The sequence below is a fragment of the Lutra lutra genome, chromosome 9 (assembly GCF_902655055.1).
Source record: "Lutra lutra chromosome 9, mLutLut1.2, whole genome shotgun sequence".
Lineage (NCBI taxonomy): Eukaryota > Metazoa > Chordata > Mammalia > Carnivora > Mustelidae > Lutra > Lutra lutra.
The window spans coordinates 30,979,278-31,002,979 of record NC_062286.1 but is presented as its reverse complement, the minus strand read 5'-3'; the positions used below and the strand labels follow the sequence as shown (position 1 = coordinate 31,002,979).

Here is a 23,702-nt window from a genome sequence, read left to right as displayed (position 1 = left end):
TAAAATTGTTCCTAGAGGGGCGCCTGGGTGGCTCAGTGGGTTAAAGCCTCTGCCTTCGGCTCAGGTCATGATCCCAGGGTCCTGGGATCGAGCCCCACATCGGGCTCTCTGTTCAGCGGAGAGCCTGCTTCCCTTCCTCTCTCTCTGCCTGCCTCTCTGCCTACTTGTGATCTCTGTCTGTCAAATAAATAAATAAAATCTTTAAAAAAAAAAAATTGTTCCTGGACATGGTAATTTCCAATAAATACTTCTTAAATGGAGAGGAAAAAGAATTATTTTTTAATATATTTCAGTATCTGAATGAATGCATTTGAGGCTTTCGCTCCTTTTCCATGACATCATAAATGTTTCTTTTTAAAATAGATCCTATTCCAATCTATGTTCCATTTTTGTCCCCCAATTTCCTCCAGCCCATTTCTTTTTCCATTTTTACCACCTCATTCATTAACTCAAACTTCTACTACATTTAAGAATAGAGATCCCAAGTAATTTCACCTATGAGAGACTCTTACTTCCCCAGGAAAGCCTTCCCTGCCTCAACCCCCCAGCCCCTGCCATCATATCCTTGCTGTTATTACTCTTAAAGTCCTGCATTCTCTTTCCTCACAATGGCTTTCCATCTGTTTCCTTTTATGTACGGTTATTTCAATAATACTGCTTCCCCAACAAAGCAGTCGGCTCGTCTAGGGTCTGAGAACATGTGATTTTGCTATCATTTCTACTTCCTATCACACACAGGAGGAATCTCGATGCCCAGGGTAGGGCAAGTGCATACAGGAAATAAAAAGTGTCTGATACCGATGAATGTTGAAACAGTTTACATGGATATCCCATGACTTTCTCAGTAGATACAAACACAAATCAGTTTTTTCTCTTTGTGCAAAAGTCACTGGAGGAGGAAATCTACAAATGGAAGGAATGTAATTACAAGGAGTTTGAAGATACTACCTTCTTAGAAATTAAAATGACAGTGGGGGCGCCTGGGTGGCTCAGTGGGTTAAGCCTCTGCCTTTGGCTCAGGTCATGATCCCAGGGTTCTGGGATCGAGCCCCGCATCGGGCTCTCTGCTCAGCGGGGAACCTGCTTCCCTTCCTCTCTCTGCCTGCCTCTCTGCCTACTTGTGATCTCTGTCTGTCAAATAAATAAACAAAAACTTAAAAAAAAATAAATAAAATGACAGTGAATGAGACTGGAATGAGGTCTGTGGTATCATTATGCTTTGCTGTTTCTTCCTTATGCTATCTTAGAGAAAGAAAGGTAGGAAAAGAGGAGGTTTGGAATAAAAGAAGAATTAAAGAAATTCTGATGTCAGATTACTATGCTGAAGCTCAGAGAAATGGCAACTACAGGGCTTTTTGCAAGAAAGGGTTTTGATATTTAATGAGAGTCAAGGTGAGATATATATATTTATATTATTTATATATATTTTAATATATATTTATATACTTATATTTATATATTTATTATTTATATATATAAATATTTGACATCCCGGCTGTTTTTCTTTTGTTGTTACTATGGAAAATTTCAAAAATATGCAAAAAAGTATAGAGTACAGTATAATAAACAACCGGGTACTGTATGCCTTAGCATAAATGACGATCAACTCAAGGCTAATCTTGTTTTATCAAGATGAACTTTGTAAAAAAAGCATTGAAAAAAACCCTGAAATTCTACCTTATAGTAATCAGGGAGGGTTATTTTAATTGTACGGAAGACAACTATCTTCTGCCTCTTTTGCTCCTCAAATATTACCTCTGAATGTTTTGTCTTTCTGTGATTTTATAAACTTTATTATCTGAAATTTGAGTTTTTCAGTTGCCTATTCTAATATGCTCAAACATTTAAAACAATATATACTTTAGCCCTAAAAAACCCTTTCTGTCGGGGCTGGGTGGCTCAGTGGGTTAAAGCCTCTGCCTTCAGCTCAGGTCATGATCTCACGGTCCTGGGATCGAGCCCTGCATCGGGCTCTCTGCTCAGTGGAGAGCCTGCTTTTTCTCTCTCTCTCTGCCTGCCTCTCTGCCTACATGTGATCTCTGTCAAATAAATAAATAAAATCTTAAAAAAAAAAAACAACCAAAACCCTTTCTGTCCTTAGACTAAGTATATTTTTCAGTACAGGATATATTAAAATAAATTAAACATATTGGTTCTAGCTAAGGTGATTTAAATTTGATTAAAATTCATTAATGGGTTATTACAGATAATGACTGTCACCTGAGGATAATCAATCTTTACAAAATACTTACCGATATTAGCATAATGTTTTTTTTCTTCTGCGTTAGTAGATAGCTCATACATGTCTCCATAAGCACGAGCTAACCGCCATATAAACTCTATTTCATCTCTAAACTGAAAAGATAGAACTGTATATTAGATTAACTCAATAACTTGACAAGACTATAAATGTTTTCCCCTGCAACTTTTAAAAAAGTAGGCAGGTGAACTGACATTTATGGATGATTGAATCCCTTCATGTACATACAACATTTTCAATTCAAATATTCATGGCTACAAAATGTGATTTAATATGGTGTTGCATTTGGATCTTAAAACTAAGGAAGGTTATGCAGACACTAGCTCTACACCAACATGGAAGAGAGAAGGGACAGGGGCCAGACTTGGTGAGTTTTCCCTCTTTTTATTTTCCTTTCTAAGTTATCTACCTTCAATATAATGCCTCAGAGAGCATTACAAATCATATATACTCAAAAGAGCAGTCACATTTTTAACCTCAATTACCTACAAATACAATCACAATCTTTGTGTTTGGAGTTGCTAAGTCCTCAGACGAAGGATTTAAGACTTAAATTGCTCACAGAAAAGATGTCCTCCCTCCCTCCTCTCCTCCCTTCCTCCTTTCCTTCCTTCCTTCTTTCCTTGTTTCTATCTTTCTCTTTGGTGGTAGTAGTGGGAGGTATGGGCTTTTTCAATTCAGCCCAACGTTAAATGTTGAAAAATGTCCATGCTGAAACTGATGGTTGTTACACTAATAACTCTTAAGACAGCTTAAAATTGTAGCTTTCCTGCCCCAACAGAAGCAGTAGGTCATATTCTTTATGTTATAAAGTACATATCAAATATGGCAAATTAATAAGAATCAAATAAAAATAGGTGTGTATAATCTTATCTCCGGTTCTCATTTTCATGATCTCAGAGCCTCATAAACTCTTATAATTTACTTTTTAAAAGTTTCAGTTAGATTATAGAAAAATTTTGCATCAACCATTTAGGTAACACAATTGTTACAGTCATAACAGGAATGGGACTGCAGGTAAAATTAAAAATCAAAATTATACAAACGTTATTGTCTCGTATCTCTTACCTTTTCTTTGTGATCACAAAGTAGTTCGAAACTCTCCAACTTGCTACATTCATTCATACGTAAATTATCAGCCTTCTGAAGAAGGACATCTAAATTTAACTCCTCTATGTGTGTGTTAAATGCCTTAGTGACTGGAAAACTCTGTTCTTCTGTGTCAGTATTAGCTGTAATATACCTAAAATTCAGAAATAATAAATAATGATCAAATCTCTTGGAAGTTATATTATAATAGCCAGAGTGATTCTTTTAAAATACAAGCCAGTATGCTATGAATACAAGAACAGATGAGTGACTGATGAAATCAAAGAGGCATGAAGCAAATCGGCACACATATGGAGCTGTGGTGTGTGATGGAGTTCGGCTGTCAGATCACTGGGAAAGGAAGGGAAGGGCCAGGAAAAAAATGGCTATGCCTATGGAAAACAATGAAACTGAATCTCTACAATATAATATTATAAAATTAACTCAGGATGATAAAAGGAATTAAGTGTTAAAAATAATTTTCTAAACTCTAAGTAGAAATTAATAGGTGAATATCTCTCAGTCTTAGAAGCAAAAGATTTTTCTTTTCCTTTTTTTTTTTAAGATTTTATTTATTTGTTTGTCAGAGAGAGAGAGCACACAAGCAGGGGGAGCAGAAGGCAGAGGGAGGAAAAGGATCCTTGCTGAGCAAGGAGCCCAATATGGGACTCAGGACTCTGGGATCATGACCTGAGCCGAAGGCAGACGTTTAACCGAATGTGTCACCCAGGTGTCCCAGAGCAAAAAATGTTCTTAACCAAGATATGAAAGAATTAGCTATAAATGATTAATTATGAGTGACTAATCAGCTTAGTTATATTAAAATGAAAAAAAACTGCTGCTAATCAAAAGACAATTTCAAAAATATAAGAACATAAATTAAAAACCAGGAATAGATGTTTTGCAACATATCCATGTGGAGAACATTGATATCAAGAACACATAAATGTTTTTCTAAAATTAGATAATAAAAGATGCAGTGTAGTCAATAGAAATATGCTTGATAGATATAGACTTTCCCAAATGAGAAAATACATATAGTCAATAAACATAAGAAATGATGTTCAATGTTCACTAGGAAACAGAGAAATACAAATAAAGACCACAGGGAGATATTATGTAAAAAGTCTGATAATATCAAATGCTGGGCATGAAGTCAATCCATAGGATCTGATGTAAATGCAGACTGGTGAACCCAGCTGGGAAAGCACTCTGGAGTTATCTTGTAATCATGAATTTTTCACATGCCTTAGGACCCAGTAATCTGGTCTCCTGCATATGTGCAAAAAAAGATATGTATAATAGAGAAAGCAGTACTTTCAAACACCAGGAAACAACCTAAATGCCCATCAAAGAGTCAATGAATATTATACAACAGTCAAAATGAAAGAAATACAGTGATGAGCAAAATATGAAGGGATCTTGACAAACTTATTAAGTGGAAAAATAAGCTCTTAAAACTATATACAACACAATCCCCTTTCCATAAAAACAATCAAAATTAAATGTGTATCTTAAGGAACATACACACACCTGCAATGAAATGATATTAAAAAAAGAAGGAATGAACAATATAGATTAGACATTCAGGGTAATTGTTACCTTCAGATAAAGGAAGGCAGGGGAGCCAAATGGTTTGATGAAGATTATTGTCTAGGTCCTATCCTTGGTTTTAGGAGGTAGTTTCATGGATGCTTTTACATTATTCACAATAACTAACTAAATGACTAAAAGTGACACATGCATGGACCAGTCCTTAGAGTTTGCAAGAGCTATTCTATGTACCTGAGATATAAGAAAATGATAACCAAAAGGAAGTAACTATTTTAATATCGGACATAATATTCTTTAGAGCAAAAAGCATTAAAGAGGGACACCAATGCTAAATGGTTCAATTTATGATAAAGAAAGAGCAGTTTGAGACGTCTATGCATCTAAAAACTCAAGTCTCAGATACACGGAAAACATAAATTAACATCTACAAAGAGAAATTGAATCCACTATGAGAACAGGAGATTTTTAACATAACAGTCTAAGTAATTGATAAAGTATAAGAAAAGGTAAGGATACAATTTAGGTGCCAAAATTAATAAGCTCAAATCCAACTAACATATATAAAACTACACATTGAGCCCCAGAAAAACAATGTCATACGGAATATCTATGAAAACAGCCACATACACAAGGCCACGAAGCAAGCCACAAATGGTAACAAACAATCTGTTGTGTAGACCATATTCTCTGTTCACAATGCAACTAAGTTAGAAATCAACACTAAAGAGTAGGTGAGAAAACCTCCAAATTTAAAAATAATTGAAACATTTCCATCTACATGCCCACTACACCGGCTAAAATGAAAAGACAAAAAACACCAAGAGTTGGTGAGGATGTGGAGCCAATGGAGCTCTTATACATACCTGATGGGAGCAAAAATCAGAACCACCACTTTGGAAATATGTTTGGCAATATATCCTAAAGCTGGTATACACATACTCCATGGACACAGTCATTTCGCTCCTAGGTATATACCCAAAAGAAATGTGTACATATGTTTATCCAATCATAATAGTCCATAACTGGAAAGTACCAAATGCCTATGAGGAATAGGGAGCTTACATATTGTGGTATATTAACGCAATGGATGAGTATTTAGCAGTGAGGATAAATGGTCTTCAACCACGTACAACGATATGCATGAGTATCCCAAGCTAATATCAACTGAGAGAAGCTAGACACAAATGGGCATATGGTGTATTATTTCATTTAGATAAAGTAAAAACATAATTTTAACTGATGTATGCATTTGGAAATCAAGATGGGTTATCCTGTTGGTGCCAGGGAGTGACTGGATGAGAGCATGTTGGGAATATCTGAGGTACTAAAAATATTCTGTCTCTAAATCCGGGTGCTGACTTTACTATTGTATTCAGCTTGAAAAATCCGTCTGGGTATTTGTTATTTGTATGTTTTTCCACATGTACTCCGTATTTCATAAAGTTTAAAAAGAATTTTAAAAAGATACATCTCATACATAAGAGAATATAAGAAAAGAAAGAAAAGCAGAGTCATTATAAACAGCATCAGGAATGAAACATTGTTACTATAGACAGAGCATAGATTTAAATAACAGACTACTGGGGCGCCTGGGTGGCTTAGTGGGTTGAGCCTCTGCCTTCGGCTCAGGTCATGATCCCAGGGTCCTGGGATCGAGCCCCACATCGGGCTCTCTGCTCAGTGAGGAGCCTGCTTCCTCCTCTCTCTCTCGGCCTGCCTCTCTGCCTACTTGTGATCTCTCTGTCAAATAAATAAATAAAATCTTCAAAAATAAATAAATAAATAAATAAATAAACAAACAGACTACCATGAGCAATTTTAGGCTTAAACTTGGAATGAAAGACAACCACCTAGAAAAATATAACTGGCTAAAACTGCTCAAGAGAAAATCAACCAGTTAGTCCAGAAAATGAAATAAAAAGTTTCCAGATTGGAAAGAAAGAAGTAAAATTATCTCTAATCACAGATGACATCATCTCGTTCGTATAAATCCTAATAAATCCATAAAAAGCTATTACAATAAACAAGTTCAAGATTGCAAAATACAAGATCAACTTATAAAAGTCAATTGTATTTCTATACAACTAGCAACAAACAATCCAAAAACAAAAATGAGGAAAACAATTTCACTTACAATATTATTAAAAAAAAAAAATTCTGGGGCACGTGGGTGTCTCAGTCAGTCAGGTGTCAGACTCATGATTTTGGCTCAGGTCATGATCTCATGGATGGTGAGATCAAGCCCCTGGGTTATGGTCTACACTCAAAAGGGAGTCTACTTGAGATACTCTCTCTCTCTGCCACTGCCCACTCATGCACGTCCCCCACTTCTCTCTCGAATAAGTAAATAAATAAATACTCTTTTAAAAAAAGAATAAAATTCTTAGGATTGAATTTAACAAAATATGTGCAAGACTTATATACTGTAAACTATCAAACATTGCTGAAATTAAATATAGGATCTAAGTACATGAAAAGAAGTTTTGTGCTCATGAATCAGATTTAGTTGTGATGGCAGGATTCCCCCAAATTTATCTACAGATTCAAAGTAATTTCTATTAAAACTCAGCTGACAACATTTTTCCCTCAGAAATTGACAAGCTGATCCTAAATTTCACGTGGAAATGCAAGGGACCCAATATAGTCAAAATAATGTTGTAAAAGAGGAACAAAGAGAATTCATGCTTCCAGATTTCAAATTTTACTATAAAGCCACAGTAGTAAAGATGGTACTGGCATAAGGAAGACAGACATATGGTATAAGGATTACGGACCTATTAAGAATTCAGAGTCCAGAAACAAACCCTTATGTTTATGGTCAATTTGTTTTAACAAGAATACTAAGACAACTAAGTGGATGATACAATTTTATTTTCAACAAATGGTACAGGGACAAATAGATACCCACATGCAGAAGAAATAAGTTGGAACTTCACTCACACCATATATAAACATTAACTCAAAATGGATCAAAAACCTAAATGTAAGAGCTAAAGTTAAAAAACTCTTAGAAGAAAACACAGGAGTAAATATTAGAAAGAAAAAGTAGATAAAATAGATTTTATATAAGATTTTAAACTTTTGTGCTTAAAGGAAATTTTCTTCATCAAGAAAAAGAAAAGAAAATTTAAAAATGGAAGAAAATACTTACAAATGAAATATACTGACATATATCTAACAAGTATGCTGACAAATATACTGATGTATATCTAATGAGTACACAAATAGATTTACAACTCAATAATAAAAAGACAAATAATTCAATTTAAAAATGGAAAAAGGACTTAATAGATATTTCAACAAAAGATGATAACAAAATGGCCAAAGAACAGATGAAGAGATGGCTCCATATCATTAGTCATTAGTGAAATACAAATCAAAACCACAATAATTAATTCATTCACACCTTCTAGGATGGCTAAAATAAAATAGACAATAACAATGTTGACAAAGATGTGGAAAAACTGGGACCCCCCCTACATTGCTGATGGGATTGTAAAATGGTGCATCAAGTTTGGAAAACAATACAGTAGTTCCTCAAAATGTTTAACAGCAAATTACAAATTTGACTCAGCAAATTACAAAATGACTCAGCAATTACACTTCTAAGTACACATCTGAGAGAACAGAAAGACCATGTCCATACAAAAACCTGCGTAGGAATGTACATAGAAACTTATTGCATAATAGCCAAAGAATGAAAACAACCCAAATACCCTTCATCTGCTGAATGGGTAAACAAAATGAGTGAACAATGGAATATTATTTGGTAATACAAAGGAATGAAGTACTAATGGGTGATACAACATGAATGGACCTTGAACACATCATCTAAGGGAAAGGCCACATACTGTAAGATTCCACTTCATGAAATGTACAGGATAAGCAAAGCCATTTTAACAGAAAGTGAGAATAATGGTTGATAGGGCCTGGAGATGCAGAGAATTAGAGAATGAGTGGATATAGGGTACATGGCCTTTTTTTGAATGATGAAAGTTTGGTAATTAGATAGTGGTGATGGCTATACAACTAAGTGTGAATAAACTAATCCCCACCAAATTGTACACTTTAAAGGGGTGAATTTTACAGCATATGAAGAATATCTCAATAAAGATTTTATTTTTATAAGAAAGAAGAAAAAAATGTGACTATCCTATAGCTATCAAATAAATTAAGCCAGAATCTGTATATCTATTTCAACACACACACACACATACACACACACACACAGAAAGAGAGAGACAGAGACAGGGATTGGGAGAGAAAAGAAGTTTCTCTCATGGGGAATTCCACCAAATATCCAAAGAATTAGATTAACTCAAATTCTTCTAAGAAATTCTAACACAGGGAACACCCCTCAGCTCATTTTCTGAAGCTGGTAAAACTGACACCAAAATCAAACAAGGATAGTATAAGAAATGAACATTATAGATGAACTTCACACATAAATATAGATGCAAAATATCAATCAAAGACATCAAAAATATCAAAAAAACTGTAACAAACATGAAAGAATGCATCATAACCAAACTGGATTTCTCCCAGGAATTACAAGCACAGTTTAATATTAAAATGTTTCTTTTTAGTACAACAGAAAGAATGAGAAAAACTAGATGATCATTTCAGTGATTACCAATTTTTTCTCAATAAATTCATATTCATTTTAGGATAAGGAAATAGCAGACCCATGAACAAGGAGTAGAAGGGGACTTCTGAACACAAGTTTATATGCCAAAACTATAATATACATTTCACACTTAATGATGAAACATTAAAAGCATTCTCCTTAAAGTAAGAAATAGAAAAGGATGTTCGAGGGACGCCTGGGTGGCTCAGTTGGTTAAGCAGCTGCCTTCGGCTCAGGTCATGATCCCGGCGTCCTGGGATCGAGTCCCACATCGGGCTCCTTGCTTGGCAGGGAGCCTGCTTCTCCCTCTGCCTCTGCCTGCCACTCTGTCTGCCTGTGCTCACTCTCGCTTCTCTCTCTATGACAAATAAATAAATAAAATCTTTAAAAAAAAAAAGAAAAGGATGTTCGATATTGTTGCTTCTATTCAACAATGTACTGCAGGTTCTGTTAGCACAATATTAAAAGAAAACATAAAAAATTATAAGAATTGGGAAAGAAGGGCGCCTGGGTGGCTCAGTGGGTTAAGCCTCTGCCTTCAGCTCAGGTCATGATCTCAGGGTCCTGGGATCGAGGCCCGCATCGGGCTCTCTGCTCAGCAGGGAGCCTGCTTCCCCCTCTCTCTGCCTGCCTCTCTGCCTACTTGTGATCTCCCTCTCTCTGTCAAATAAATAAATAAAATAAAAAAAAAAGAATTGGGAAAGAAGAAATAGAACTGTTTTTATTTGAAATTAATGCAGTAGAATAAAAATGCTAGCAGAATTTACAGATAAGTAAACAAAGCTATTCAACATTTACGATCAATTTTTGAAAATGAATCATGCCCTTATATATATAAAACAAGTTAGAGAAATGTAATTTCTTTTTCTTTCTTTTTTTTTAAATGTTTTTTTTTTTAAGATTTTATTTATTTATTTGACAGACAGAGATCACAAGTAGGCAGAGAGGCAGGCAGAGAGAGAGAGGTGGAGGCAGGCTCCCTGCGGAGCAGAGAGCCCGATGTGGGGCTCGATCCCAGGACCCTGGGATCATGACCTGAGCTGAAGGCAGAGGCTTAACCCACTGAGCCACCCAGGCGCCCCTTCTTTTTTTTTTTTTAAGGTTTTATTTATTTGTCAGAGAGAGAGAGAGAGAGAGAGCACACAAGGGGCAGCAGGCAGAGGGAGAAGCAGGCTCCCTGTCAAGCATGGAGACTGACATGGGGCTCAATCCCAGGACCTTGGAATCATGACCTGAGCCAAAGGCAGATGCTTAACTGACTGAGCCACCCAGGCACTCCTAGAAAATGTAATTTCATAAAATGTAACATTTAAAGGAAAAATACACAGCACCTAGGAAAAAAATTCACATTTTTTAAACTTTTCTATAGAAAACGAAAAAATATTATTTGAGGGAATTAAAGACTATCTAAAAAATGGGCAAAGATATTATATCCATGGAAAGAAGAACTTAACATTAAACCAAAAAGATGCTTCATGTAAATAATAACATTGGCTATACTAACCTCAAACAACATGACTTTAAGTCAAAACTTACAAGGGTCAAAGAAGGACATTATATAATTATAAAAGACTCAATTCACCAGAAGTATGTAACAATAATAAACATATATACATTAAATATTAGTGGTTCTAAATATTTGAAGCAAACACTGATAGAACTGAAAGTAGAAACAGATAGTAACATAATAATAGTAGGAGACTTCAATATTTCACTTTTAATAATGGATAGAATAACCAGATAGAAGATCAATAAGCAAACAGAGGAATTGAGTATCGTTAGAGACCAATTTGACCTAACATATACAGAATACTCCACTCAACAACAGAGGAATACATATTCTTCTCAAGTGAACATGGGGCATTCCCCAGCATACACCATATAATGCACCACAAGACAAGTCTTCATGAATTTTAAAAGATTAAAATCACACAAAGCATCTTTCCTGATTGCAATGAAAGTGTAAATCAAAGGCAGAAGGAAAACTAGAAAATCATAAATATGTGCAAATAAAATAACATACTTAAACAACAAATAAGTCAAAGAATAGATCACAAGGGAAATTAGAAAATATCTTGAATCAAAAGAAGGCAAAACATAGCATACCAAAATGTACAGAGTATAGTGAAAGCAGTGGTAAGGGGAAATTTATAGTTATAAATGCTTTTATTAAAAAGTTATCAAATCAACAACCTAAATCTATAGCTTAAGAAACTAGAAAAAGAAGAGCAAACTAAACCCAAAGCTAGCAAAAGAAAGGAAATAAAAAGATTAAAGTAGAAATGAACATATACAGAACTTAAAAAAAAAAAAAAAGAAAATCAATGAAACCAAGAGTTGGTTCTTCAAAAAGATCAACAACACTGACAAAACTTTAGCTGGACTAAGAAAAAAGGACAGAAAATCAAATAACTAAATACAGAAATGAAAGAGGAATATCACTATCAATTTTACAGAAATAAAAAGGGTTATAGGAGAATATAATGAAGGATAGCATGCCTACAAATTGGATAACTTAGATGAAACAAACAAATTCCTAGAAACATAGAACCTACCAAGACTAAATTAGGAAGAAACAGAAAATCTGAACAGATCTAACAAGTAAAGAGACTGAATTAGTAATCAATAAATTCTTATCAAAAGAAAGCCCAGGACCACATGCCTTCACTGGTGAATTCTACCAAACATTTAAGGAATTAACTAGTATTCTTCAAATTCCAAAAAAAAATTGAAAAGAAAGGAACATTTCCTAACTCATTCCATTAAGCCATTACTACCCTGATCCTAAAGCTGTACAAATACACTATAAGAAGAGAAAATTAGACTAGTATCTTTGATGAATACTGATGCAAAAACCCTGAAAGAAATACTAGCAAATAAGATTTGAAAGCAATTATACACCATGACCAAGTGGAAATGCAAGGATGGTTTAACATATGAAAAATCAATATGATATACCACATTAGCAGAATTAAGGGGGGAAAAACATATGACCATCTCAACTGGTGCAGAAAAAAGCAGAGCACTTGACAATATTCAACACACTTTCATGATGAAAATGAGTAACAAACTGGGGTGCCTTCATGACTCAGTAGGTTGAGCATCTGACTCTTGGTATCAGCTTGGGTCTTGATCTCAGGGTTGTGTGTTCAAGCCCCATCTTGGGCTCCATGCTGGGTGTGGAGCCTACTTAAAAAAAAAAGTGTGTAACAAACTAGCAATAGAAGGAAACTACCTCAAAATAATATAGGCCATATATGAGAAACCCAAAGATAACATCATACTCAATGGTGAAAGACTAAAAGCTTTTCCTCTCTCATCAGGGACAAGACAAGAGTGCCTCCTTTTGCCACTACTATTCAGTACAGTACTAGGAGTCCTAGCCAGAGCAATTAGGCAAAAAAAAAAAAGAAAGAAAAGATACCTAAATCAGAAAGGAAGAAATAAAATAATCTCTTAGCAAATAACATGATCTTAAATGTAGAAAATCCTAAATATTTCATACACACACACACACACACACACACACACAAACTGTAAGAATTATAAACAAATTCAGCAGTTTCAGAATATAAACCAACTTGTAAAAATCAGATGTGTTTCTACACATTAACAAGAAGCAATCTAAAAAGCAAATAAAAACGACTATAATAGCATCGAAAAGAATAAAGTACTTAGTAGTAAACTTAAAAAAGGAGATGAAAGATTTATATACTTAAAACTATGAAACATTGCTTAAAAAAAATTAAAGACAAAATCAGAAACCCCATGCCATAGATTTGGAGACTAATACTGTTAAGATGTCAGTACTACCCAAAATAATTGATAGAGTCAGTGCAATCCCCCCCCAACAATGTTTTTTGTAAAAATAGAAAAATCCATCCTAAAATTCATGTGGAATCACAAAGAACCCTGAATAGCCAAAACAACCTTGAAAAAGAATAAGGGTGGAGGTCTCACACTTCCTGATTTTAAAACTTACTACAAAGCTCAGTAATCAAAATAATGTGGACTGACATAAAGTCATGTATAATATCAGTGCATTATAATAGAAAGCCCAGAAATAAACTCTCACATATATAGTCAAATGATTTTTGACAGGGGTCCTAAGACCAATCAATGGAGAAAGGGTACTCTCTTCAACAAATGGTGTTGGGAAAACTGGGTATTTATATGCAAAAGAATGACATTGGGCTCTGCAAAAATTAAAAATTAACTAAAAAATGGATCATTTACTATTTTGGGGATGTCAACAAAAGCACGGGTACAGAAGCAAAATAGATGGACACCAAAATTAAAATAGATAAATTAGACATCAAAATGAAAATGAAATTTTGGCCATCAAAGGACATAATCAACAGAGTGAAAGGCAGCCCACACAATGGGAGAGAAGATTTGAATCATATATCTGATAAAGGGTTAATAACCAGGATATATAAAGAACTCCTACAACTCAACAACAAAAAGCAAACAACCCAATTAAAAAATGGGTGAAGGACTTGAAAAGACATTTTCCCAAAGAAGATATACAAAAGGCCAATGAGCACATGAAAAAATGTGCAGTACCATTCAACATGAGGGACATGCAAACCACAATGGGATACCACCATGTACCAATTAGAATGGTTACTGTCAAAAAACAGAGAAATGTTGGTGTTGATATGAGGAAACTGTAATCCTTATGAACTCTTGGAGGAACATAAAATGGTGCAGCTGCTATGGAAAAAATTAGGCAGTACCTCAAAAAAATTAAAAATGGAATTGCCATATGATCCAGTAATTCTACTTCTGGATAGACAATCAAAAAGAATTGAAAGCAGGGTCTTAAAGAAATATTTGTACACCCATGTTCATAGCATTATTCACAATGGCTAAAAGTAGAAGCAACAAAAGTGTCCATCAACAGATGAATAAATAAGTAAAATGTGATCTGTACATACAAAGTAACACTGTTCAACCTTAAAAAAGAAAATCTGACACGTTATAAAATACATGAACCTTGAGAACATTATGCTGAGTGAAACAGCCATCACAAGAAGACAAATACCACATAATTCCACTTCTTTAAGGTGCCTAGAGGAATCAAATTCATACAGACAGAAAGTAGAAAAGTGGTTGCCAGAGGCTGGGGCGGATGAGGAGGGGGGAGTGATTCTAATGGGTCCAGAATTCAGTTTAGAAGATGAAAAAAACTCTGGAGAAAAATGGTGATAATGGTTGCAAAACAATATGAATGTATTTAATGCCATTAAACTTAAAAACGGTTAAGACAGTAAATTTTACCACAATTTAAAAAAATGAAGTAGAAAAAATTTTTTTACAAGAAATGCTAAAACTTGGAGAAAAACATAAAAGTAAAAGTAATATCTTGGCCCAATGATGCAGGTTTAGGGGGCATTTTATCATGATAAATAATTGAACACAATGCCAATTTCTTTCCTCTACAAAGAGTAACTATATTCTAACTTAAGTATTTTTAATTGTCCATATGCATTTTTTTATTCAATAGTTATTCTGATAAATATATCTATAGACCTTAATATAGTGGGAAAAAACTGAAAGATATTTACTCAAAAATAAAGTTTTGGGAGGTACTTTTTAAAATAAAATTTTTATTTAAAAAATCTTTAAAGTAAAAATTTTGGAAAAAATCTGAAAAATATTTATTTTGAAAAATTGAGACTAAAGTATGCATTTATTACCTCTGATCTCACAGTCCTCTGAAGTCTCAGACATAAACACACAAATGTGTATTAAAATTTAGTTAAGGGCACCTGGGTGGCTCAGTGGGTTAAGCTGCTTTCTTCAGCTCAGGTCATGATCTCAGGGTCCTGGGATCGAGTTCCGCATTGGGCTCTCTGCTCGGCAGGGAGCCTGCTTCCCTCTCTCTCTCTCTCTCTCTGCCTGCCTCTCTGTCTACTTGTGATCTCTGTCAAATAAATAAATAAAATCTTTAAAAAAAATTTAGTTAAAATACCTGGTTTCAGTATATTCAATAATTTCCATTATCATATTTTTTACTTATAACTTGATCCTTGTATTAGTAAAAATATCATCTGTCTCTGGGCTATCTGGCATGAGAAATGTGTCTAGCAATGTTGATACAAATGAAAATTTGTGAATTGCTGAATATAGCTCTATAGATGACATAGGTAGAAATACTGTCTGTAATGATTAAAATAGGATAAAAGATGATGTTAAAACTCTCAGAGAATGTCACACATCTAGAAGACATATACCAATGCTTGAGGTTATTTTCAGATCACAGAAATATTACAATAATCATTCAGAAATCTGAGGCTGGTCAACCTGTTAGCAGTCAATCTGTTAAAAGCCTTAAACAGATTAATAACCTTTGACTTCTAAATTTCAATAAAGTCATAAGCTATTTTTCCAAAGACATACAGCAATTAAAATTAAATTTAGACTGCAAGGTGGAGGTCTTTTTTTTCTGAAAAGGCAGTGAAGCTTGGTGAGATAGACTTTTAGGAGAGCTGAGCCATGATTTCTATAGAATGTGCCTGGTGGAAAACTTTCTGATTTAAGCTACTCTTCTAAGAGAGGGGAAAGTCTGTGGCAACGTTATTTTAGGAATTGCAATAGTTGAAAATCTGTCTTCATCATGACATGCAATAGCCATGTTTTTATCTTCAAAGGAATCTAAAGCCATGTCCTTCTGAGGTGGGATAAAGTGAGTAGCATTTTTTTACAAAGTGAAGAAAATCCAACATTATAGAAAACAGGGGAAGTTACTCTTTGAGAGGGATGATGCTGAACCACAGGTGGAGAATGATCTGTATGGTGATTCTGAGAACAGGATGAAGGGAAACTTTCCTTGATTGGCCTCTTTCTTCAATATCGGTGGCAGTTTCGTTTTGTTGATAGGTGTAGGAAATAATACCTGGAAGGGAAGCTAAGGTTGATGTCCTATGTTGACAAGTGTTTCCACCAACAGTGTGTAGATGGGCTGAAGGATTAGCTCTTGTTCCCAAACTCATAAAATGTGTAAGGTTAAATTCGGGAGAACAAGAGCTTAGATATTTTTCAGCACCAGAAATACTTGAGTTTTTAGAAACTCTTTCAATTTCATCTGTATTAAAGATGCTTTGACCACTTGATTGAAGATCAAAAAAACTAGCATTCTCATAACAGGAAATTATACTGAGTTTAGGGGCAGAGAAAAAACTTTGGAATCTAAGGCCAAGATGGTCTGAGGAAGATTTTAAATCACAGAAGGTTCTTTTTTCTTGAGAATCAAAATTAGCTCTACTGTGTTGATGGTCGGGGAAAATATTGCTTTTCCGAAGTTTAGCAAGTAAAGAATGTCTTCTTCCACAGAAAGACGAGTGAGTAGAAGATAAATATTTACTTCCTCTACGTGAATTGACATTACATATTGCAGACAGACGAGTTCTTTTAGGATTAAGAGATCGATGAGTTAAAGAAGCTTCATGCCACAGGGGGTCTGAAGTAACTTGATCTGCAGGATAATTCGGTTGCAAGTTCTGGTCCTGTTTGCTGCGGCTAGAGTGAGAAAAGTGTCAAATGAGGGAAAAAAAACAAAAACAAAAAAACAAGGAGCAGAGGTGGAAACCTGCCAAGCCTTCTGAAGAGTGATATCTACTTTATCGATATGGAAACAATAGGGAATGAGAGAATTATGGCGGTTGAATTGAGGGTCACACAGATGTACCCCCCCACCCAAAAATGCCCTAGTCTAAAAGATTATCTCTACTTGCACAGTACCTGCCCAATCTGTTAAACCTTGGGAAGATCAGTTGAAAGAATCAGGGAAACAGGCAGAAAGACCAGGGGAAACATACCACAAGGCACGAGAACGAAAATATCCCCTGAAGGAAAGGAGAGAACTTCCTCTTTTAAAAATAGTAAATCATAGTATCTGTTTGAGATTCTTGAACTACCACATTTAAAGGAGTTAAGTAGAATAAATGTATGCCCTTTTGACTAATACATTTTAAAATAGTAACCATGGAAGAAGCAGGACGTCTCTGGAGAGAATACTTCAGATAAAACACCCAGAGTCCTGATATTCAGTTATTGTGGGAAACTAAAGGAAGCGTTAAAGCTGGGTTCATGAATATGTCCGTCTTCTTTAGCACATGAATGCATATGGAACAATGGGGGTTTTTCTTTTCTTTTTAAAGGCTTACCTTAAGTATTTTCCCATATTGAATTTAATCCAAATTAAATCTCTCCCTTCCTTCCTAAGCCATCATCCTTAAGCCATAAAAATGCCCTGTGTAGGTGGAACAGGTCAGAAGACTGAACACTTAACCTGTGTGTGGAATTAACATGGTGATAACACAGAATGTGATGACAGCAGACTCTAGAATCTCATGACATCAGGTTCAGATAAAACTGTTCTGTGGCTTGCCTTTCTGAAAAGCTGCAATCCATGTGATGAGGGAATGCGTATTCTAACTTCATCATGTTCAAGGAGTCAGCCAATAAATCAAGAGATGAGAAAACAGGATAAGGAAGTAACGTATATAATATCTGCACCATCTTTTGCTTGGAACTGTCTCTCTCACTAGCCTCCCTACACACCCCTGGCTTACTAATTCATTCTACTTTCACATGAACACTCTTCATCCCAGGTTTTTATCCCCTCCAGTAATAAAGAAAATTACCATTACAGATTTTGGTCCAAAGATATATGGAAGGAAAAAAAAAACCCTAAAACCTGAATAGCCAACATCATTGCCCCCCACCAATGAAATAAGATGTCTCTATGCAGGCAGTAAAGCACGCCATCTGATAGTGCGGGCCAGACACAGAGATTAGAGATCTGCTGTGTTATTGTTTCTAACTCCTTGAAACAACTTATACCCATTTAAAGACAAGGATAACAGAGTCCTCAGAAAAGAAATACTGTCCTTTCCTTTTCCAAACCAACTTGGAGCCCCATCCATGTAACAGGTATGTGTGTCAAGCCAGTGATGACATAAAACAGTGCCTTGAATGTAAACTTTTCAACGTCTCAACATTCTGAACACGTTCTGCCACGTTCTGATTTTTCTTCTCTTCCTAACAATCTTCTTTGGTAAACCTTTTTTTTTTTTTTTTTTTTTAAGATTTTATTTATTTGCCAGGGAGAGAGAGGTACACACAAGCAGGCAGAGGCAGCAAGAGAAGAGGCTCCCTGCTGAGCAAGGAGCTCCATGTGGGACTCGATCCCAGGACCCTGGGATCAAGACCTGAGCAGAAGGCAGCAGCTTAACCAACTGAGCCACCCAGGCGTCCCGGTCTTTGGTAAACCTTTGAACAAACTACTTTTCAAAGGCCCAATGCTCTCTCATTTTCATCATCTAATTGTCGGTTTGGTGATCTGATTTTACCCTACACATAAGCTAATAATCGGTTAATGTCTCACACACAGTTCTTGGGTCAGAAGAAGAGGACTTTAATACACACAGCAAATCCAGCAGTATGATCACTGGCATATTTGTGCTGGTTCTCCCAGACCCCAGGTCCCCCACAAGGGCAACGTTAGAGGGCCTGGAGACCCCCGCAATTGCACTGACTCGTGTTACAAAGAAAGGAACGCTGAGCTTAGGGAACCTACTATACTGACCGCAAGCAGTAAGCAAATCTGCTAAATGTGCTGTTGGTCCTGGAGGGGAACATCACCTCATTCCTCAGGGTTTCTCCCCACAGTCCCAACACATGCCCTGGACAAAGAGTGTTTGGTCATGCAGACTGTATACCCTTCCCAAACATTAACTCAAAATGGAACACAGACCTAAATATAAAATGCAAAACTATAAAACTCTGAGTAGACAACACAGGAGAAAACCTAGATAAATTTGGGTCTGGTGATGACTTTTTAGATAGAACACCAAAGGCATGTTCCTCCACTTCAGCCCACTCCTCGGTATTATTTCCAAAAGGCTCTGCACTCTACCTCTTCGCTCTTCCCATGTAACACATTCTGCCTGAGCAATGCCATTCATTCCTACAGCATTCAGCATCATACATGTATTGGCGGGATGGCTAGAACAGGAATGACTTTCCCTGAAGGAATGCTTCTCTCAGACCTTCAGCTGCTTCCTTTCACTGGCTACTGGCGGGTGAACGCAAATGCCGGCAGGGGCTTCCATCTTTTGCCCAGTCCTGCCTAGGAGGGTCTAGAAGACAAGGGGACTTGGCCCTTACTGCTCTGTTCTTGGCCTTTGGGGCTCTGGTTAAAGTTAGAACACAGTATCTCTCTTTAACATTCTGTTACCTTGTTTTAAAAAGATCTGTATTTGACTTGGAAGACTCCATTTTGTTTTCTAATGTAACTGGGGAACCTACATGGTGCTGGGCACAGAGTGGGCATTCCCAGAGAATCAATAAAGAGGACATCAACCTTCCTTTATTATCCCATTTTTAAAAGAAATTCATAGATGAGAAGACCGAAATATAAATAAACTATGATGAGATGCCCAATCTTAATAGTGTCTGGGGAAACGCAAACTGAAACCATGATTAGTTACCACTTCGTCTCCACCAAGTTGCCTAAAATTAAAAAGTCTAACTGTAAGAATTTGTATGGGAAAATAAGAATTCTCATATATTGGCACACTCTGAGGAATAGGTTAGTAATACAGCATAACACTCTATTTGGTCTACAACTCAGCAACCACTTCTAAATATATACTTTGAAATTATTCCACCAGTGCCTAAGGAAATATGAAGGTATTCAATAAAGCATTGTTTGGAAGAACCAAAAAATGGTAACCTAAACAAACATCCATCCACAGGGAAATAAGTTAAGGCATATTCATACAACGGGATGCAGCATAGCAACTGAAAAGAATGAAATAAATTTATTTACATCAATCTGGAAAAATCTTAAAGAAACATTTGATGCAAAAGTGAGTTACAAAATGTTGCATACCATATAATGCCACTTATGTACATCTTGAGAACCAAACACCATTTATTCATTGTTGATGTAACCATGCACATGTAGGAGCAACATTCAAACTTTCAAAGAAAGAATCTGCACCAACTTTAAGACAATGGTTACCTCCAAGAGAAAGGACTACAAAAAGGATTTCATTTATGTGGCAATACTTTATTTTTAACAATCCTAATCAAAAAACAATTTTTTGTGTGTGCAAATGTGCTCTTCTACATTCTTTCAACATGAAAGAATACAGAAGCACCACATCATGAATATGTGAAATTGTCTCTCTCTCAAAGCCTTGAGAAGTTGAAGTCCAACAGTAAAACTGTCTTGGCAGAAGTAAATAATAGTAAGAATAAAAAATGTAAATGAACAAAAGGCAAAGACTATATATTTTGGCTCACGAAATGAAAATTCAAAGATTTTTAAAAAGATTCATGTATCTATTTATTTGAGAGAAAGCATGAGTAGTGAGCAGGGGGAAGGGCAGAAGGAGAGGGAGAGACAGAATCCCAAGCAGCCTCTCACTGAGCATAAAGCCCAAGGCAGGGCTCGACCTCACAACCCATAGACCATGAGCTGAGCTGAAATCATGAGTTGGATGCTTAATTGACTGAGCCATGGGTACCCCACAAATTTAAATAGTTTTAAATAAAAATCTCAAAAGCCTTTTCTGTCTGTGGTCTTGCTGGCATCACCATCCTTTATTATTTGTAGAGTAATATCTAAGATACTACGTATTGTGGCTTGTATTATGGCTTGGTGTTCTTTTGGGGGTAGATTTGTAGGGTTTTTCTTTTCAAATAATTGTGTGTCTGTTGATACCATCTGAAGCTATCATATGAACTTAACACTAAAAGGAAAATACTTACATCAAGAAAAAAAGAAAGAAGGCCTGTAGGATTACTATACAACCATGATTTACTGAACAGAAATGTTTCATTTTGAAACACATCTAATATTTACTTTTTTAATTTTTATTTTTTTAAAGATTTTTAAAAATTTATTTTAGAGAGAGAGACACAGCGAGAGAGGAAACACAAGCAGGGGAAATGGGAGAGGGAGAAGCAGGCTTCCTACCAAGCGGGGAGCCTGATGTGGGGCTCAATCCCAGGACCCCGGGATCAAAACCCGAGCCAAAAGCAGACGCATAATAACTGAGTTACACAGGCACCCTTCCTTTCTTTCTTTTAAAAAAGATTTTATTTATTCATTTGAGAGAACGAGCAAGCACGAGCCAGGGAGAGGGGCAGAGGGAGAGGGAGAACCATGGGGCTCCATCCAAGGACCCCAGGATCATGACCTGAGCTGAAGGCAGATGCTTAACCAACTGAGCCACCCAGGTGCTCTGAAACACATATATTCTTTGTAAAGTTCACTTAAAATGAAGAACTGTGAGTTTATTAGAGGTATTACTTTAATCTAAACTGGAACAAGATGGAACTTTTGAAAGAAAGGTTTCTAAAGCTTTACATAACATTGTGATTTAAAGAACTTTTTAAACCCATGGTACGGTATAACCTTTACAGATAAAAGTTGACAGAAAAAGGAGCAGTGAGAGGCTTGAAAAAGAAAATGAGCTAAAAAGTTTTCAGAAATAAGGAAGGACTTCTGTTTAAGCAGAAAACACTACTGTGAAGTCGTGACCTTGAAAATAGTTAAAACTATTTTTCTTTACTCAGACCCTAAATGGGCCCAAGCAAGCTCTGGTCTCATCCTGCCCACAAACAGGGCACATCTGCACGCCCGGCTGCTGCTGTCTAGTAAAATGTGTCCCTGAAAGGAACCAACACTGCCAAGGCAGTGGCTGACTCCAAGTCTTGGAGCAGGGACAAAAGCAAAATCAGTAGAAACATAGTATTACCAAGAAGCACAGATGCTTTCCAAGATGTTCACGCTAGTGCTAAGAAGGAAAAGAAGAAACTTGACAGGCCCTCTGATGGCCACATTATGAGAATTCGAGCCTCTGGGACGATCGCCTCCACAGTGAAGTAGATGAAATCAGCTAAGTCCTACAAAGGCATAACTCCCTACGCCTGTAATGATACTGTGTATGAGGACAGGCATGCAGGAGATACTGTGTGCAGAAAACGGTTTCTACTGATAATCCCATTCAAGTTTTTGATACCACCTAAGGACATAACTAAGGTTTTTCTCTCTTCTTGTGTAGAAAGAACAGTGTCAGCAAATTGTGACTGGCACCCTCTTTACTAAAAGATGTCAAAAGCTCCAGGAACCTTTGGCAAAAGATAAACTTTACATATGGAACATGCGATTATCATTTGATGTTTAATTTTGCTGTCAAGGATACTGCTGTATCAAGGATACATCTCAACTTAAATATGTTAATGGGGCTAGGATGGTATCTTACCATGACCAGTTATTTCTGTCCCGTGGGAGGTTTATCAGGACAGGCAGTCTTAAATTTACACAAATCCACTTTATAGAGACCTTGTTTTTAAAAAGTACATTATTTAAAAAGTTTGTCTCTACGTTTTTATTTAGAAAGGTATTAAATTTTTCTGTATCTTATTCCTCTCTCGAAAAAATCCATGTTAATTGTTTCTTGTTTTATTTTACTGAAGTACAGCTAAGTAGGAAAAAGTTTCCCTCTACTTTATTAAGTATATAATCTATAATTTATACTAGTCCAAGTCATTAGGGCTGCCTTGCCTCTACTCTAGTATTCTGTTGCTAACAAAGGCCCCGAGGATCGAGTAAGAAGAAGGAATGTCTTACCTGACATCAGTCTTAAAGTTTTTATTAGCCATCTGTGGCTGTCATTCATAAATTTCACAAATCCTTCTTGAATTCACATAAACAATTTATGCCTACACTATTACTTGAAGTTAATTAAGTCCCACGATTACCTTGTTTTCATTTGTCTAAACTTATCTTTTTAAAAATTTAATTAGCCAACATTTGGTACATCATTAGTTTCGGATGTAGTGACTCAATAATTCATCAGTTGCATATAACATCCAGGACTCATCACACAATGTGCCCTCCTTAATGCCCATCACCCAGTTACCCCATCCCTCCTCCATCCGCCTCCCCTCGGTTTGTTTCCTGTAATTAAGAGTTTCTCATGGTTTATCTCCCTCTCTGATGACTTGCCCTTCAGCTTTCCCTCCCTTCCTCTAAGATCCTCTGAGCTGTTATTTATATTCCACATATGAGTGAAACCATATAATTGTCTTTTTCTGATCATCCCAAACTTATCTTAAACTTAGGAGAGGCTGCCTCTCTTCCTAGAA

General features: G+C 36.0%; 1 protein-coding gene across 8 annotated transcripts in view; it reads right to left on the bottom strand.

Moving 5' to 3' along the window:
- Positions 1 to 23,702, bottom strand: part of RMDN2 (regulator of microtubule dynamics 2) — a 72,035-nt gene that overhangs the window by 39,026 nt on the left and 9,307 nt on the right. For 6 of the 8 annotated variants that reach the window (XM_047745047.1, XM_047745053.1, XM_047745051.1 and 3 more), the window contains 3 exons: positions 16,365 to 17,054; positions 3,329 to 3,503; positions 2,253 to 2,355 (listed from right to left, as the gene is read on the bottom strand). In XM_047745047.1, the coding sequence (XP_047601003.1) occupies positions 2,253 to 2,355; positions 3,329 to 3,503; positions 16,365 to 17,054 (968 nt within the window). Of the gene's footprint in view, positions 1 to 2,252; positions 2,356 to 3,328; positions 3,504 to 16,364; positions 17,055 to 17,701; positions 17,860 to 23,702 lie in introns of those variants that run through there. The other 2 variants (XM_047745054.1, XM_047745055.1) reach the window with 2 other exon arrangements.